Source organism: Acanthisitta chloris, unplaced genomic scaffold, assembly GCF_000695815.1.
Source record: "Acanthisitta chloris isolate BGI_N310 unplaced genomic scaffold, ASM69581v1 scaffold25411, whole genome shotgun sequence".
Classification (NCBI taxonomy): Eukaryota; Metazoa; Chordata; class Aves; order Passeriformes; family Acanthisittidae; genus Acanthisitta; species Acanthisitta chloris.
Window position 1 is genome coordinate 41,258 of NW_008656991.1, and position 19,031 is coordinate 60,288.

General features: G+C 40.4%; 1 protein-coding gene across 1 annotated transcript in view; it reads left to right on the forward strand.

Moving 5' to 3' along the window:
* NDST3 (N-deacetylase/N-sulfotransferase (heparan glucosaminyl) 3) overlaps positions 1-13,690 on the forward strand; it is a 47,945-nt gene extending 34,255 nt beyond the window's left edge. Inside the window, exons 6-13 of the mRNA XM_009084557.1 lie at positions 2,726-2,908; positions 5,161-5,257; positions 6,114-6,237; positions 9,168-9,342; positions 9,788-9,958; positions 11,504-11,613; positions 12,198-12,300; positions 13,571-13,690. Coding sequence (XP_009082805.1) covers positions 2,726-2,908; positions 5,161-5,257; positions 6,114-6,237; positions 9,168-9,342; positions 9,788-9,958; positions 11,504-11,613; positions 12,198-12,300; positions 13,571-13,690 — 1,083 coding nt within the window. The remainder of the gene's footprint in view (positions 1-2,725; positions 2,909-5,160; positions 5,258-6,113; positions 6,238-9,167; positions 9,343-9,787; positions 9,959-11,503; positions 11,614-12,197; positions 12,301-13,570) is intronic.
* The last annotated feature ends 5,341 nt before the right edge of the window (positions 13,691-19,031 follow it).

A 19,031-nucleotide genomic window follows, 5' to 3' on the forward strand; every position in this document is an offset into this window, starting at 1 on the left:
AATCCCAAATAAAATCAGGGCTTGGGAAGGAGGGCAAAACAGAACTAGGCCTGTGTCCTTTCATTCTGGGGAAGGAGGAGTGCAGAAGTGCTGAGGAGTGGAAGGAGAAGGCAGAGCACAGGAAAGCACCTTCACTGCTCTGTTCTGAAAATGTGTGGGAGCAGGAAAGGAGCTGCTGCCCAGAGGCCAGATTTAGTCCCAAACCATCCTTTTAAAAATTGCCTGCATTCCATTTCAGCTCCCTTGTGAAAGATATTAAATCCTGGGGAGAGTGTGCATTGAAGTGCAACCGAGATGATAGTTTGTTTATGAGGAACAGCTAAAAAGGGTGATCCTTCTGCACTGAGATAAAGAAAATGCTGAGATGCCCTGAAAGAAATAATTTTAGAAGAGTGCTGGAAATAATAAAATCAAATAAGCTCTTTTTATCTGAAGGGGAGGCTAAAATGCTTGTTAGAGTAAATATAAATCCATTTGCAGCTGCTTCCCTTTTGAAGGAGGAATAAAGAAGTATATGAGGCTCTATTTGTGTTTTACAGCATTTCCCAGAGGTGCAAGATTATTGAACAAATAATGTTATTTCCTAGGTCTAGCCTTCTGAGATGCCCACGAAGGATTCCTTTTATACCTCCTGATCGGGGATTCTAAGGGAATACATCTCAGGTGGCATAGCTTGCTCTTAGGTGCAGAGAAAGAGTAATCATTCTTGTTGGTTAGAACTTGTTTGAATGAAGTGGGACACGGTATGCTAGAGCAAACCAAAGCATCCTGACTCAATATAGAAAGCAAAAATTATTCATTATGTTTTGTCTTGGTGTGAAACCTGCAAACAGAAGGGTAATGATGCCCAATTTCCATCCTTCTGCACAGGGAGGTGGGTAGGGACACACCATCCCTCTCAGCCTATCTGCAGGATTTTTTATGCCATTAAGAAGTAAAGGAGACCTTTTCTACACTGTGTAGTAACGTATTTGGTGACACCACGTATGGTCTTCTTTACAAGATTCAGTCATTTAAGTTTTAAGCCAGCGTTTGATCATCTTTCTTTTTTTGTAAATAATTAACCATAAAGTATGTGACATTAAAAAAATAGCTAAAATGAGAGCTAGGGTCTCTGATGCATTTTTCCCCTTCACTGACACAGTTTTAGATGCTGGAAATTATTTATGATGATATGTCCAATCAATTTTTCAGCCTCCACTCTGACATTCTTAAAATTACAGTGATATTCTCTTCAGGGGAAGAATAATACATATTTTCCCGGAACTAGCAATCTTTTCAACCTCTCTTGCTGTTTCTTTGATGGCAGTGCTGTAGCTGTTGGCAGGTGAGGAGTTGCCAGGAGGTGAATTGACATTAAAAATGTCAGAGGTCAGTCCATGTGTAGGAAAGAAAAGAGGCTGTCAAGAAAACAAGTTAACCTTTTTTTATGGAAACCTGCTGGTTGTGTCTTTGTTGAGAACAACATAGTCCTGTGGCTGGTCTGTTCCTGCCTGGAGAACCGAAATAAAAAAGGAAACTTGAAAAGGTTATGCATTTGGTTGCCCAAAGGGTTTCAGTCTCAGTCCTGTCTGCAAAGAAAGATCATATCCTAGTGATTTAGCTGTGTGTATCTTCTCATTTTACTGTAGATTCCAGTTTTTCATTCTTTTTTTTACTTCGAAGACCGGAATCCCTTTACCAGAGAGTAACTTCAGTTCCTGAGCTAATTTCGGAATTATGACCATGATAAACCTTCCTTTTTTTAAAGTGGGTTACATCAAATCTTACTTTAAATAGAAATTGCTCATTCATGGCATTAGCAGATTTATTTATAAAAAGAGTCATGTTTCTAATTTTTTAATGGAAATGAGTCTGAAGAGTGTATCTTGGGAGACCTCTATTTTAAAAAGCACTTCAAAAAAGAAATGACTGGTAGAGAGGGGAAGATTTCCACATTTTGGTGTGAGAACAAACTGTTTCAGCAGTGTAAAACTACATTGAAAATGGATCATTTTACGAAGCAGAACTTTCAGTCTTTAGCCCTTCCTCAGTCCCTGACAGACCATCCTTGCAGTCTGTGTGTTCCTGCTCCACTCGTCGGCACAGTTCAGGTGTATCCAAACATGTCCTTCCTGTGAGAAACCTTCACAGAGCATTGCTTCCACTGGGGGTGCAGTGGGAGCAAGGGATGGAGCAGGGAAAGTGTATCTAAGTACCAGTTGCACAGTAAGGTATTGGGAGGCTAAAAGTAAAATCCCAACAGCCTTCAAACTTTTGTGGTTTTCTTTTTAATTTGGGAGTATGTTATGTACAGTTATTTGAGAGTACTCAATGAGGTTTCAGGTTTTGTCTGTTTCTATGATTCTTTTCAGCCCAGTACTTGCAGAGTAGCTTTGTAGAAGAGATGAGCTACTTATCCTGTAAAACTTAGAGCTGGAGCAACAGGATTTAAATCACAACAGTAGAGCTCAGCTACTCCTTGGTCTCTGACCCAAGGGTAGCATTGCATATCATCGTGCTCACAGGGCCTGTTCCACAGTTTTCTTCACTGATTCCATTGAGTTGATTTGAGAAGGATGTAATTCAGTGAAGAGCAAGGGCATTAAGGTCTGTGTGAATGTGATCCAAGTCTTGTAGCTCCAAACAAGAGGAAAATGCAAATGAAATGTATATTCTCTGGGGTTGCACTGCCATCTAGTGATGCCAAGAGTCAAGCTCTGCTCTCTGGGGTTTTTTTCTACAGATCAGCATCTTCATGACACACTTGTCTAATTATGGCAACGACCGCCTGGGGCTGTACACCTTTGTGAATCTGGCCAACTTCGTTCATACCTGGACAAACCTCAAACTACAAACCCTCCCTCCAGTTCAGCTGGCTCACAAGTACTTTGAACTATTCCCTGAGCAAAAGGACCCTCTCTGGCAGGTAGGCAGGTGTGATGGGGAAGAGATCAGAAAAATACTGTCTTGATGGTGTTTTTTGTGGAGTTCTCTGAGTTTGTCCTTTTAGATTGACTAGTTAGTCCCATAAAACAGTTTACTGAAGATTCCGTATGTGATTGTGTTCCCTGTCACCTGTAAAAGGCTGTGCAATTATATGTATTAAGATGTGTACTTAAAATTATCTTTAATTCATTTTATTTGTGACTTGACTTGCTTTTAGAAATGTGGGGAAAGGCAGGAAAGTGCATGTGGTGTTATTTCTCTTCTATTGGAACTAGCAGCAGTGAAGCATTTGACAGGTGTATATGCTTATTCTGGCAAATAAAGAAATGAATTTTTCTCCCAAGTTTTTAAGGAGGAGAGAGCATCCAAGAAGAGAAAAGAGCATTAAGCCCATGGATACCTTAATGCTAAATGATTACCCAATAGAAATACATAGATTAGAAAGTTATTCACAACAAGCTGAGAACTGCTTTACCAAGAAGCTGTAGGTACATGGGTTTTTACAATGATCATACATAACCCAAATATCATCTTCTTGAGGTGACTTGGTAGAAATACCCTAAGGAGCAAACTTCAGTAAATCAAACATGAAAATGTGTTTAAACTTGCTTACCGAAGTGTTTTCCAGCCCTGAGTATTGAATTGCTAGCTTAGAATCTGAGATTGCAAATTTGTACTCAAATACACATTTTGAAATTCATGCTGTTATTAAATAAAACATTGAACTGGGGGGAAAATATCAAGAATTTTGCATAATACTAAGAAAGAATGAATTTAAAAATGGGAATTAGCCTGTAGCCAGATTACTGGGCTGCATCCAAAGGAGTGTGGCTAGCAGGTCATAAGAATCATAGAATCAGCCGGGTTGGAAGAGACCTCAAAGATCATCGAGTCCAACCCTACCATGGTTACTAGACCATGGCACTAAGTGCCACATCCAGTCTCACCTTGAAAACATCCAGGGATGGTGAATCCACCACCTCCCTGGGCAGCACATTCCAATGCCTGAGCACTCTCTCTGTAAAAAATCTCTTTCTGATATCCAGCCTAAACCTCCCCTGGCAGAGCTTGAGTCTGTGCCCTCTTGTCCTACTGACAAGGGAGGTGATTCTTCTCTGCTCTCATGAGACCCACCTGGAATACTGCACACAGTTCTGGTGTCCTCAACATAGGAAGGACATGGAACTGTTGGAGCAAGTCCAGAGGAGGCTACGAAGTTGTTAAGAGGACTGGAGCATCTCCCCTCTGAGGACAGGCTGAGAGAGTTCGGGCTGTTCAGCCTGGAGAAGACTGAGTGGAGACCTCAGAGCAACTTTTCGCTATCTGAAGGGCCTACAAGGAGCCAGAGAGGGACTCTGTGTCAGGAACTGCAGTGATAGGACAAGGAGTAATGAGTTCAAATTGCAGAAGGGGAAGTCTAGGTTGGAAGCTTTTCCCTGTGAGGGTGGTGAGACACTGGCACAGGTTGCCCAGGGATGTGGTGGCTGCTCCAACCCTGGTGGTGTTCAATGCCAGGTTGGATGAAGCCTTGAGCAACCTGATCTAGTGAGAAGGTGTCCCTGCCCAGGGCAGGGGGTTGGGACTAGATGATCTGTAAGGTCCATTCCAGCCCCTAAATCGTCAGGATCAGAACATGTATTTGGGAATAGAAAGCCTTATATTTAATTTCCTCTCAGTTTGAAAACTGCAGCATGTGTAGTGTGGTAGCTGTCACAGTAATGTAAAGATAAAATCAGTAATTAGGTAACTCGTTAGCAATTTCAAGTCTTCATAACTTGTATGTAATTGATAATTGATTTTGAATTATTCCCACAGCTGAAGTATGAGAGATCAAATTTGTCTTTGGCAAAACTCCACAGAACAGACTGACATTTCATGGAGAAATTATCCTGCCCCGGGGTCTGTAGGATAGCTGGGGCAAGTGTGTATGTGTAGGGATATTTCTTCAACATCCTCTGTCAGGAAAGAAAATGCAAACAAAACTTAGGAGAACTGGTTTCTGGCCTGGTTATATTGCAAATGCCTTTCCGAATCACTGCAATAGTTCATGAATGCTTAACATGGTTTTCCATCCTAAGGGAAAATAATGTTTCCTGGTAAGAATATTTGTACTTTGGTGAAAAATGGTTAAGTTATATAGATACATAATTGTTCTGTAAATTATATCTGTAATTTGAGAACCTTATCAGGTGTGCTTGCCAATGGCATTCTGAGTTCTCTTCTCTGTTTCAGAATCCCTGTGACGACAAACGGCACAGAGATATTTGGTCTAAAGAAAAAACCTGTGATCGATTACCAAAATTCTTGGTTGTGGGACCCCAGAAAACTGGTGAGATTTTCTTGTATTTCAATAAGATAGGCGATGTGTAAGTTCAGATAGTTACACCAATTAATCACTGGTTACTCAGGCTGCTCTGTAGAGATCTTGATCATCAGACAGCATTTTGATGTTTTCCGATGTTATCCAAATACAGCTAAATAATATACTTTACAACAACAGTACAGTGTTGAAAATGCAGAGTTCAAGTGTGTGTCAGGTGTTCTGGGGCTTTATGTCAAAATGAGTAACACTTTGATAAAGAGATCAACAGGACAGACAAGCTTTCGTCAAAGTGGGAGGAGGAAAGGACAGGACAGACGTCTTTCAAATGAGTTAGATTCTGAATGGCAAGTTCTTGTCTGTCCTGCAAGTGGCTTGTTTATAGAACCTTGTTGTTTCTTGGCATTTATTTCAAGTCAAGAAGTTCCTAATGGACACTTTGAATTGCAAGATTGCAATAGTTTAGAAATTAATTTAATGGTTAACTTTCTTCTGAGTAATCAGAAAATTGCATATGTGTGTCCTTTCACCTCTCCCAATCCCCAATAGCTGAGTGCAAGGTTTTGAAATTATTTTTGTGACAGTCTCATATAAACCAATCATTATTTTTAAAACACAGTTATTCTAAGTGTGAAAAACAGATTTCAGCATTGGCACTCCAGTTCCTGTGTTAACTGTCTACAGTTCTTCCAATGGCTTCAGTCTAAAAGCCCAGAAAGCAGAGATTCTTAGCTGGCTTAAACCAACATCCCCTCACTGAAATGGAAAGGAATAGAGCTGGTTTGGTCCATCTGCAAGTATAACCCCCCAAAATGTGTGTGTGTGTATTTGCTTTTTAAATCTTGGACTTTTATCCTCTTTGCAGGTACCACAGCCTTGTATTTGTTCCTGATTATGCATCCTTCCATCATTAGTAACTCCCCCAGCCCAAAAACCTTTGAGGAGGTACAGTTCTTTAATAGAAATAACTACCACAGGGGGATTGATTGGTAAGATGGGTTATTAGTATAAATATAAAAGTTTATATATTGTGAACAATACAAAAATGACATTACTATTGGTAATGGTAGCTGCATATACAGAGTGAGATAAAAAGTAACCTTCACTGTCCTTCTGAAATGAGAAATAGATGCAAGTGAATAGTGATCTTACTACAGAGTATCATAGATGCACTAATTTTTGTGAGGCTTTCTTGTAAATGTCCACATATTAATATGCAAAACTAATGAAATGTGTATTTCTCATTATACATGCCTTTGAAGTTGGGACAATAATGGTTAGTAGTTGAATATATGGAGACAAATTATGTTCCTGTTGGAAATCTTATTTCTTAGGAGGAAAAAAAGGTCTGAGGGAGAGGCATTTTTTCCTTTAAACAGGATTTAGAAATAGTAATCATGTAAAAGGGGACAGGGAAAGCCTCTCAAAATGTTCTTCAAAGATCAGGTAGTTAGGAGAATGTTGGTGTCTCTGTAGGTTAGTAAGTGGTGCTAAAACAGAGTGTGTGTCACTGCTGCCATGGTCACTGTGGCTGCCAGGGAGTCACAGCTGCACCCAGAAGGTCGCTCTTGATTTCTCTTGCCTTCACAAAGTGCTGCACTGTAAAGCACTACAAGATGAAAAGTGGTAATGTGTAATGGCTGGGGAGCACCAGCAGAAGATTATTGATGTTTTGTCTTGTTTCTTTGCTTTGCCCCCAGTTTAAGGGAAAATAGTTTTATTGCCTTTGAGTTTGTATTCATCCATAAAATTAGCAGGGCAAAGGCTGTTCTGTGGTCTTAGCACAGACACATCAGATCCAATTTGTTTGTACCTCGCTTGGTTTTCAGAGTTGTAATTGTTGCAGCAGGTTCTTACTGGAAGTGTGGTGAGTCAGACAGTTCTGCCAACAGAGAGGTGCCAGGGAATGACTGGGAATGAGAAAGCTGACTCCTTGCTGCTGAGGCTGTTGGAGTCAGTGAAGATGATGTGCAGGCAAAGCATAGCAGCTCCACACTGATGGCCACAGCCTGAGCACAGCCAGCCAGTTCTTCCACAAAATCAATGTTTTTGTGTTGCTGGAAGACCACTTTGCTGCTTATCTAGTTCCTCCTACTGTATCCACTTCCCTAACATGCTGGTACAATTTGGCTGCCAGACATGTGCCACCCTTTTGACAGGTTCTCACTTCACAGCACCCACTCTGTGCCCCACTCCCCCCTGCCAGGTTCTCACAGTTAAGTCTTGGATCCTCAGAGCTGCCCACTGGTGTAGTTGTTTAGTTCTGAGATTTGCATTCTGTCTGCCAGACAAATCACTCAGACCTACCAGTCTGATAGTGTATTTTAATGCTGCCTTGTAATCAGCTTACTGAATGGTAATTAGATGCAAGGTCTCTCCTCATTAGTCCATTAATGCCTAGGATTCTTTCAGTGTAAGAGTATTCACAAATAACAATCGGTTCAATTTCTTTTGTGGTTGTGGAGATACAGCTTTTTCCCTGGCTCTGACTTAGCCTTTGTCTAAGCTTACATTTAGGCCAAGGCTAGCTACAGAAGCAGAAAAAGGTTCTTTCAGGCCTCACAGCCTCAATACTGCCATCTTGAAAGAGGTGCAGATGTAAATTGTCATCTTCCAATAGAGATGACAAGGAAGAAAAATGAGAAATTCGTCCTTGAAGAGTAGGAGTCTAAATAGACCAGTCATGCATTTGTTTATGTAAGCATTGTTACAGGTTTCAAATTTGCTATGTTATCTAAACAGTCAATTAACTTTTTTCCACAATTCACTGCAGTGCCATATTTGATACTATGTGTTTCCCTAAAAGGTTGTAGTCCTTATTGCATTATATTTGTCATTCTACTACCAGGACTTGAGTACAACAGCATAGTAATGACTCCATCCATGATCTAGAGCAAATTTGCCCATGGCGCCTGTTGCCTCTCTCAAGGCTGACCTTTTTCTTTGACGTTCTGGTAAAACATTCTGAGCTCACACAGTCAGGTTGAGTCATTGGTTTCTAATAATTTTGTTTGTGAGCAGAAATTGGTATAGCTTCATAATTTTCATCAAGCTGGCCACTTTATTTTTGGGAAGCAGAGTCCATTGACTGCAGTGGTCACAATTTCAGGGCCAACAAGAACACATCATTTTTATTAGAAGTCTAAGCACTGGTAGAAATCTCAGTCCTTAAGCATAATCTTCAGAAGAGACTGTTTTAAGTGGCATTTATTTTATCAATGCAGTTTAATTGAAAAATCAAGACCAACATTTCCCATTTACTGTTTTCCCCAACAATGACAAGAAGTGGTCTGAGACCCTTGGGTAAAGAAGTCTGTATGTGACATAGCAATTGCTGAAATATAACTGCAACTTCATAATGGATGAGGAAAGCTCACAAAGAAACCTGAAAGGACTACAACCCAGGTTTCCACAAAAACGTAACTCACAGAGCAATAAGTGGCAGATTCTGTCCCTGCTTAGAAACCTTTTACATGATGAAGCTGTGGGGGATTGTTTTGATGCATCTTCCCCACATAAAAAGGCTCTTATTCCTTTGAGTGAAAGCAATTCTGATACTAATTATCTTTTTCTTGCAGTATTGCACTGTAATTGGTGGCAGCAAAAGGCCAAAGTTGGAAAACTCAGTTCTTTGACTTTGATAGCCATTCGTTGATTGAAAAGTGAGCAGTCAGTAATTTTAAGGTGATACATGGATATTGTAACATTTATTCCCAGTTCCAAAACATAGCTGCACTGTCTAGTTATATGTAATGAGGAGAAAGCTAACACCAAGTAAAATATGATCAAAAATACAATGTGAACTTCTGTTTGCTTTTATTTGGCAATTAGGCTATTATTTTGATTGATAGAATAAGATATAATTGATTTGTCAACCTTTGTGAGATTTTTAATTCTGAGAATGATGTTGCTGTCTTAGGTACATGGATTTCTTCCCCACTCCTTCCAATATCACCACTGACCTCCTCTTTGAGAAAAGTGCCAACTATTTCCATTCTGAGGAAGCTCCTAAGCGAGCTGCTTCCCTCATCCCCAAGGCCAAGATCATCACCATCCTCATCGACCCATCTGACCGGGCCTACTCCTGGTACCAGGTATGCACTGTGGAGAGCACAGGAAGGCACAAATCGAGGTGTCTACCTTGAATCCTCTCTGTATACCCTCTGTGTGTGTGTATATATTTGTATGTATGTATACACCAACAAAGGGTTTGGGTAATAGAAGCTTTTGTCAGTCAGTGAACCATGTGTGATCACCCATTGGCTGAGGTATCTGTCATTTAAACCTGAAAATATATGGAGGGTTAAAATACCAGAAACTACCTTGTCAAAAGTCTGCCTGTAATATAAACATGCAAAAATGCTTAATTGATTTATATAATCAGCACATCCGGAAATTAGTTTATAGACACACTTATCTAGTTCATGCTCAAAATACAAGATAGATTCAGAAATTTTTGGCAGCAAGACCAACAAGTTTTGTCTTGTTTTCCCAGCTTTTGTGGACTGTAAGTTTCCAGCAATGTAACTTCTTTTACAGCATCAGCGATCACATGAAGATCCTGCAGCTCTAAAATTCAGCTTCTATCAGGTGATCACAGCTGGACCTCGAGCCCCAGCTGAGCTCAGAGCTCTCCAGAAGAGATGCCTAGCACCTGGATGGTATGCTACCCATATTGAAAGATGGCTAACTTACTTCCCACCTTATCAGGTGAATAAGACTGTAACTTGACATCCTAATCTTACAAATACATTGTCCTGAAATTTACCTATGTAAACGTCTTCCCTGCTGAATGCTGATCATAGAGTCAGCCAGGTTGGAAGAGACCTCAAAGATCATCAAGTCCAACCCTACCGTGGTTACAAGACCATGGCACTAAGTGCCACATCCAGTCTCATCTTGAAAACCTCCAGGGATGGTGAATCCATCACCTCCCTGGGCAGCACATTCCAATGCCTGAGCACTCTCTCTGTAAAAAATCTCTTCCTAATATCCAACCTAAACCTCCCCTGGCAGAGCTTGAGTCTGTGCCCTCTTGTCCTGCTGCTGGTTGCCTGGGAGAAGAGACCAACCCCCACCTGACTCCAACCTCCTGTCAGGGAGTTGTAGAGAGTGATAAGGTCTCCCCTGAGCCTCCTCTTCTCCAGGCTGAACACCCCCAGCTCCCTCAGCCTCTCCTCATGGCACTTGTGCTCCAGTCCCTTCACCAGCCTCATTGCTCTTCTGGACCTGCTCCAGCACCTGAATGTCCCTCCTGAACTGAGGGGCCCATAGCTGAGCACAGGATTCAAGGTGTGGCCTCACCAGCACCGAGTGCAGGGGCAGAATCATCAGGGATATTTTACAAATCACTATCCTCATTCTGGGCCTGTGTAAGATGAAGCCTCAAAAGATGCACATCCTAAGCCCTGAACATCATGTGGTAACACAAGAGCAGGCAGACAATATCACATGATCAGTATCTCCTTGGTAGATTTATTTCTGGAGTGGATTTTTGTGACATTAGCAATGTGTCTGGCACTGCTCCCCACCCAGCAGTTAAAGTTACTTCAGTTGAGGAAGGCTGGCTGCAATCCGAACCTTCTGTTTATCCAGGACACTTCTAGCTGAGACAAGTTGGCTGGAGGCTGCACCTTCTGTTTTCCCAGAGTGTGCCAAGGAAGCTCTGATGCATCTAGTTGGTGTTATTCTCCACATATTCTCTTTTCAGCCTGTCTTGTGTCTCTCTTCTTGAGATACACAATGCTGTGATACCATGATACTCATGAAATACTCTGCACTAAGTTTTCATTAGATGTTCCTCCAAAGTAACCCATGAATATGGAACAATCTGCATTGTCATGCAGATTTTTTGCCAGATTTTACATGCCATAGTCACTGTGAAGAACCAGCCCTGATAGCCTTATGTTTTCTCCATAAGAGTCGTAGCAGTAGCCATTAATACCATTCTTTTTCTTGGCTGGACCAATCTCTCTCCAATTTCCTGCCAATATTTCTTAACTTCCTAGATCCTCCACTGCTATTTTTCTGCTGTCACAACAACTTCCAATGTAATATCATTTCAGATTTAATGAACATGCCATTTACCCTGCTCTCAGGTCATTAACGATGATGATAATTAAGAACAGACCAATTATCATTTCCTGGGGCAATACTCTCCATATAATGAATGAGTTTGACAGAGTTAGAAGCTTCAGTTTGAAGCTTGAAATAATGAATTTTAAATTAAGCCTCCATTTATTTTCTCTGTTGTAGTTGCTAATTATTGATGGACAGCAGCTGAGAACTGACCCATCGACTGTAATGGATGAAGTCCAGAAATTTCTGGGAGTCTCTCCTCACTATAATTACTCTGAAGCTCTAACGTGAGTTAATTTAATCATCATTTTCACATGTTCCTACATTCCTAAAATACCAGTTAGTCTGTCAGTAAGCTCACTGCAAAATAAAGCCTCTTGCACGTCTCGGAGCTGTCAGTAGGACGTATCCTTCAGAACACAATGCAGGGTTAAATTTCCTGTGAATCATCCAGTGAGCCACTCAGTGTGGAGCTTGGCTGTTACAGAAGTAGAATTTTGACAAACAAAGTACTGCTTTGTCAGAACTGCATATGAATTTTGGATGAATCAAAAGGAATAATTTTACTTCCATAAGTGGAACATCAAATGCTGAAATGCATAAACAGAAAGGAAATAGAATTAGTTTCTCTTTATTTTTGACATTAGCTGCAAAACAGATTCAGTAGTTTCAATCAGGAATGTAGCATTTACTCTGTACATCGTAAGTCATGTGCACATAAATCCTTTGGATTCTGACACTTAGATTTGGTTGCCCTTAAAACAAGACTGGTAACTTTAGGTTTGCTCTCTTGAGTCTTCAGTCTAAACTTGGGAGATTTATCCTCCTTGCAGTATATCACAGTTTTTTCACTGCAAAATACTTGTTTCAGATTTGACTCACATAAAGGATTCTGGTGTCAGCTCCTGGAAGAAGGAAAAACAAAGTGTCTTGGAAAGAGCAAGGGCAGAAAATACCCTCCTATGGATTCTGAGGTAAGCCATGATATGCCTGTTGGCATTGTACAGGGATTCAGGTACCACATAAGGGACACCACACATTGCAAGGGAGAGAAGACAAAATTAAGTGAACATTAATTATTTGACTGCCTTTCCCTGCAGAGGAAATGTTTAAGATGCTTGTGGAGTTCATAGAATTTCTCAGCTCTCTATTTCAAATATGAAAATAGATTTGAAATATATTTAATATATTTCAAATATATTTAAGTCATTAAAACAAAAAACCAAAACCCAGCCAAACACAAAAAAAGCCCAAAAGTTTTAAAACTTGGCACCCATTAGAAAAATAAACTCTGCACCTCTGAAATTACCAGAAATTCTTCTGGAAAACTCTCCCAGTCCCCTTTACCTGAGAGACTTAAGCAGCAGAAGCTCTACAGTGTGGGGTTTTTTCTCAGTCATGGTCAGATATGTGTATTTCTCTCTGGTCCCTTGACATTGAGAGTAGTTAGGCCATGACAAGTAGTGCAGACTCTCATATAAATCAGTTTCAAGAGAGTTTAAGTTCTGTTTCCATGAATTTTATAAATGCCTTCCCCAGACAAATGCTCAAATGAAGAGATTTCCATCGCATTAAATGCTGCAACCTGTACCCAGGGGCACTTTAGTCTCCTGTTCCAGCTGTAACTTTTATGTTGGTTCTGTCCTGCATCCCCATTTCATTTAGCCTGACTAAAATGCAAATTAAACCTCACAGTTTGAACAGAAGTGAGAACTTGATTACCAAGGAAGCCAGGATTTTTTTCTCACAGTACTTCAATTCTAAGTGCCTTTACATTAGTAGATACTGATACAAGGTCATGGGGTGAGAAGGCTTCTGGACAGGGATAAGACGAGTCTGTGTTTGTTTATTGTTGTCTTTTTCAACTCTAAATACTTCTGAAAATGGGGGTCAAAACTGATACATGTCTGCATACAAAGATATTTTAGAAACTTTCAATCATACTTCATTAAATGCATCATCCTCAGTGTGGTTGTAAATTTACATGACTTTCTGACAGTAGAATCAAATCCTTTGCTTTGATTTCAGTGTTCATTTTGGACAACTTTTGTTTCTCTTGAAATTCCCTTTTCAAGTTGAGCTCCTAACTGAAACTTGCCTGCAGTAGATAGTATGAAAGAATACAAATTGCATAAGAGAAAATAAAGTTTTGACACAGGTCGCACAGACTTTGAAGCCTAGAATTCACAGCAACTGCAGTGCAGCATTTTATTAAGTAAAACCATCTCCTTTTGTATCCATCAGTGCAGGGCCTTTCTGTCAAGCTACTACAGAGATCACAATGTGGAACTGTCAAAACTCCTACACAAACTGGGACAACCCCTGCCATCGTGGCTGAGACAGGAGCTACAGAAAGTGAGATAGCATTGGAAAACAGCTTTTTGAAATCTCTCTTCCATGCTTCAGTCATCATACCTGAACTCTCCAGCAGCTGCCAGAAGGTCTTGTAAGATATACCTCTTCAAACAAAGTGTAAGAGAGAGGAATTATTTCCATATGCTGGCATGTGGATTGTAAAAATACGTGTGTTTCTTGGAGCTCTGGTGGGCCAGATCTTTCTCATTAACATTTCTGGGCCTGTGGACTCGTGGACTACTGTGCACATGTGTGGAAGTTATTTACAACTGGTATAAGCGTCAGAGATACATGACCTGTCCAATTTCATGGTAAATATTTGCATTTTTATATATCAGTTTACAAGTATTGTGTCTCATGTAGGTTTTGTAGCCCATTGTTAGACCACTGACAGTTTTTCTTACTGTTTGATTATTGTGTTGCGTAAGGTAAGAAAACTTCATGTAGCACAAAATGCCAAGTGTACTTCTGCCTTTGGAATCAGCTTGCTAATACCCAAAGTGTGTACAAACACAGGTGAGAAGTACAGTTACCATATATGATTTAGCTGTGCATGGCAGCAAAATACACGGAGCAAAATCTGGAAGCTACAGGCTAAAGCAGTGTAGAAAAAACCACACACAAAAAAACATTACCTATGATTATAGCCTGTAAAAACAAACCCTTACAGTGTGGAAAGGACCTCTGTCCATGATTTTATGCTGACTGAAATGTTAAAATACAGACTACAGCCATTATCTGAACAGAAATGTAACTGGACATGTTGCAGTACAATCCTTATGAGCAGTATTAGACTTACACAATTGTGACCCAAACTGAGGCAGTGCAAGGAACTTTGACTCCTGGTTCTGTGAGCAACCAGATCTGGATGCTGCACTGCTGTCAACCAGGAGTGACTGATACGAATGAAAGTCCCATGAAGAGCAGAAACAGATCTATTCTTATATTGCCTTAATTTGCACCACTATTTTCTCCCTAATTTATTTGCCTTTACTTTAGGCTTTTTGCATTCTAAGATTCTCAACATGATCAAAATTGTAGCATCTTTCAGTAACCTTTGGTTTACATCAGCTGAAGAAACATACCAGATTTCCAGATGAAAATCCTGGTTCCAGTTCCAGACATCTTAAAGATGTTTGGAATTAAGTATTAGGAATAAGCTTTAGAGTGAAAAAAGTTAACACTGTGTAATCATGGTAGAAAATTACACTCTAATCTTGGAAAAACAGAAATATCCAGCCTTACATTTATGTGGAATATTTTAATGACACATCTCACAATGTATCAGTTTAGAGGTAAGATAAAGCCCAATTAATAGTACTTAAAAGTTGAGGAAGAAGATCAGTGAAAACTTCAGCTGAGTGTGGCCTTAATGCTTCTCCACTGAACTTTGGCTCTGAGTGTTCCTAAAGGCACGAAGGGGTAGTGAAAACGAGAGAGAACTACAGTACAAAGTGCAGTGCTTTATACAGTAGCTCTTACAATGTTTTCATCATTTGTTTTGGGGTGAATACTTAAAAACATGCATCAAATGGTGGAAAAACTTTCTGTGTCTCAGTGCTGTTACACAACACTTACGTAATCATATGGTTTAACTTTCAAGGTAATGGAATGGAAACCAGTCTGTTATTCCCTAAATAGAAAACAGATGTTGAGATCCTTACTGTACCTCTAACTGGTAATCCTTATTATTTATTGATTTTGTCTATGTGCTATGTGGTTTTGATAGGCCTGTAAAGAACAAAATCTAGACAGATTTGCTGTATATAACAATATTCTTTACACAGCACATTTTTGCTAAGGGAATATGCATGATTAACGATGAGGACCTACTAGAGTAGACTTTTTTTAAGATGAACATCTTTATTATTTATTAGAATGAGAATTTTCATTTCACTTTAAATATTCAGTGTCATACGGATTTGTCTCAAAAGCTGACCTGTCTTAAAGTACTTCTCATTTGATCAAAGAAACAGTCTGGTTTTTGAACATCTGTAAAAGCAAATACTCTGTATGCTATGGACAGCCCATGTGTCCTGCCACCATCTATGTGGATTTGTTACAGCTGAATTGAATAACAGGGGAAAATACCTGGGGTTTTCATCATGGCATGATTGATTTTACCCCTGATACAACCCGATGTAACATCACTCAGACAGTTTTTTAAAATCCACAGGGACTGCACAAAGCTCCTGTTTTGTGCACTGCTGCCTCTGTTTCTCTGTGTTCTTCACTGTAACTAGAAGAAAATAGGAAAAACTTGGGCGCTATCTAGTGCTTGGTGTTTGCAGGATGAGAGAGCCCTCTGCACACAGGCTGAGTGTGTCCTGTGTGCCAGAGGAATGGCCTTCAGCCACACTCGGTTCATTCTTTGTTTTGAAGGATTCTCAGTCTGTCTTCTTTCCCTGGGAAGGCAAGGCCCCCACAGAACGAGAATGAGTGGGCAGTCACGGGCAGAGTGGTGATGGGTCATGCAGTACAGCAAGGAGCCCACAGTTGTTGGTGATCAGATAAAACAGCCCAGCCATGGTCACCACGAGGCACTGGGAAGATAACTCTCCACTTGCATGGCCTTAGCGTGGGTTATTGCTTGTTTGTAAAAGGATGGTATGAAGCCACTATTTTTTTTCTCCAGAGCTATTCTATTTAAATATATTCTTACATTTAACAGGAGCCTTTAAAAAACAGAACAACTTGTAACATGCAGGCAGCTCGGTGAAGGGTGAGGAGGCTGAGCACAGCATGCAGACAGCAGCCAAATGTGCTACTCCCCGTGTCACAGGATGCACTGGGCACAGCTGAGTAAGCAAGTCAGACAGCATGAATTTAACCTCTTCTACTCACAACTTACCTACAACCAGTGTTTAATTTCCAGAAATAGACTAGCAGTATTATTACTCCTTTAAAATACTGATTCATTACACTGAATTGGTATTTCCTTGTCATAAGGCAGATGTTTCATTGTGGCTGTAACACAGTCATGGTTTCTGTTCCTCTGGTAGGTAACTGCACAAGCAATTTCTTGAACAAATGCTTGATGGTGTGAGCTTCACCTTTGTTTTCATAACTATGATTGTGAAATTTGCTTTCTGCAGACATCTGCGCCATTCAAAACCAACATGTGGGTATGGGCAGCAAGTGACCACTGGGGGGGTGTAAACACAGAGCCTGCTATGAAATCACCTAATGATCTGAGCAAACATTCCTGAAAATACTGTGATATTTTCCCAGTTCTACTTGTGCAGAAAGAATTAGTTTGAATGATTTGCAGACTATCTTGTACAGATTATCCTTTTTCATTGCTTAAAAATGTGAAACTTCCTCAGGAAGAAACTAAATAGATATTTCAATGTTTATAGATGTAATACTCTTGTCATTCACATTGAATGAAAATTGCTGGAAGCATTTTTCTCCAAGTTTTTTAAAATGAAAGAAATAGATATTATTCTGATAGTGGCATGGTATTTGAAGTGCAACAATAAACTCTGATAAGAAAACATAGTACTGTGTGGAAGTGACTTTCATGTTCACAAAAGTTGTCCCTTTCCAGGTCGATTAGCAGCTATTGCAGCTTGACACTGAGCTACCACACAATCCAGCAGCACAGGAGCAGCATGAAATGTTTTCAGAGATGAAAAATATTGCTTACCCTTGCTGTGAGTGAATATTGCTGCTTTGTGCAGCTGCTCATTTTACTGCTTCTGCTTCCTGCTTACTTTTTATTTCTCGTGCCAGAAATTGCTAATGTGGTGGGAGACATTTCCAGAGCTTGGCTATTTTTAAGATAACAAGCAGAATTTATTCAAATGATTTGCCTTGGAGATTCAGTAGTTTTGCCAATGCATCAGCCTACACAGACGTGAGAAAACCTTTCTAAGGAGAAACCTCTAAAGATGGTGTGAATGTCCAAAGGAAAATTCATTGTTATCAACAACTTCAGAACAGAATAGAAAAGTGTATTTATCTAGCTGGTTAAAAGCTGCTTAATATCTTCATAGAAGTGTGGAGAGTAGAAAATCTATGTTAACAAAATACTCTATTCATTACAGAGATATGATGTAACCTATAATTAAGTCTAAGCTTCTTGTTTAATACGCACCTCTATGGTCTCTTAAGAATAACAAAAGTGAAACAGTAAAGTAATAACAGGGAAAAGATCTTTGCTACAAGTAACACCTGCCTGGCCTCTGGTTTATCTGCTGTCACATAATGATTCTTTTCAGTTCTTCCAATTCACAAATTCCTGGAGCTCAAAGGCAAAAGGCACTTTTTTTAAATCTCTGTGGATTATGTGTGTGGAGAAAGTACAACAACAGTCAGCATCAAAGGACAAATCCCAGGAACAGGAAAGTAACTAACAGCTGAAACCAAAGGCTAGGGAAACCTGAATGGAGGAGGAATTTAGACAAATTGAGGGTGGTAATTTGAAAGTATATAGTGAGCTTGAGTCTTCACCAGTCTGAGGATGACTAATAACAGTTAAATAAAATGCTATGGTGTAAAAGATACAGTAATTAGGTGAGATTTAGGCTTGACATTAGGAAGCATTTCTTTACTGAAAGAGTGGTCAAACCCTGAACAGGGTCTCTGGAGAGGTGGTCGATGCCCCAGGCCTGTCAGGGTTCAAGAGGCATTTGGACAATGCCCTTAACAACAGGCTTTAACTTTTAGTGAGCCCTGAGATGATCAGGCAGTTGCACTGATGGTCCTTGTAGGTCCCTTCCAACCGAAGTGGTCTGGTCAGTTCTGTTCTGGTCTATTCCATTCTAATTAAAAAAGAGGGTGTGGTAATTTGGCCAGCACTAACCAAACACACTTGCTTATATGGACTGGAAAATTACCAGTGTTCACCTCAAGGGATTACTTCATTTATTATTTTTTTTAGGACGTCTTTCACAACCTCTTCTTTCTGACTTGTCCGTGGTTATCAAATAATGAGCAGTGTTATTTTAGAACTTTAAGGGCTGTCTCACGACTTGGCCAAGCACACGTATGCACACAGACACACATGTGCATAGACACACACAGAGACACACATATTGCCATAGACACACACTCACATGGGCACACACATAGACACGTACAGACACACATGTATCTCCACCTACATATATAAAGCAGCATTGCTATCTAGGCCAGCTGAAGGGCTCTGCTTTGCTTTGGGAAGCCCCTGCGGCCTCTTTCCTAAGAATCCCTTAACCCGTTTTCCCTAGGGATGCTCCTCAGACGGGACCGGAGAGCGAAACACGTGGGTTCGATCCCCTTCGCTTCCCGCGCGGGTCCCGCCCCAGGGCCCGTCAATCGCCACAGCCCCCGCCCCCTCCGCCTCAGTGCCCGTCAATCACCGCAG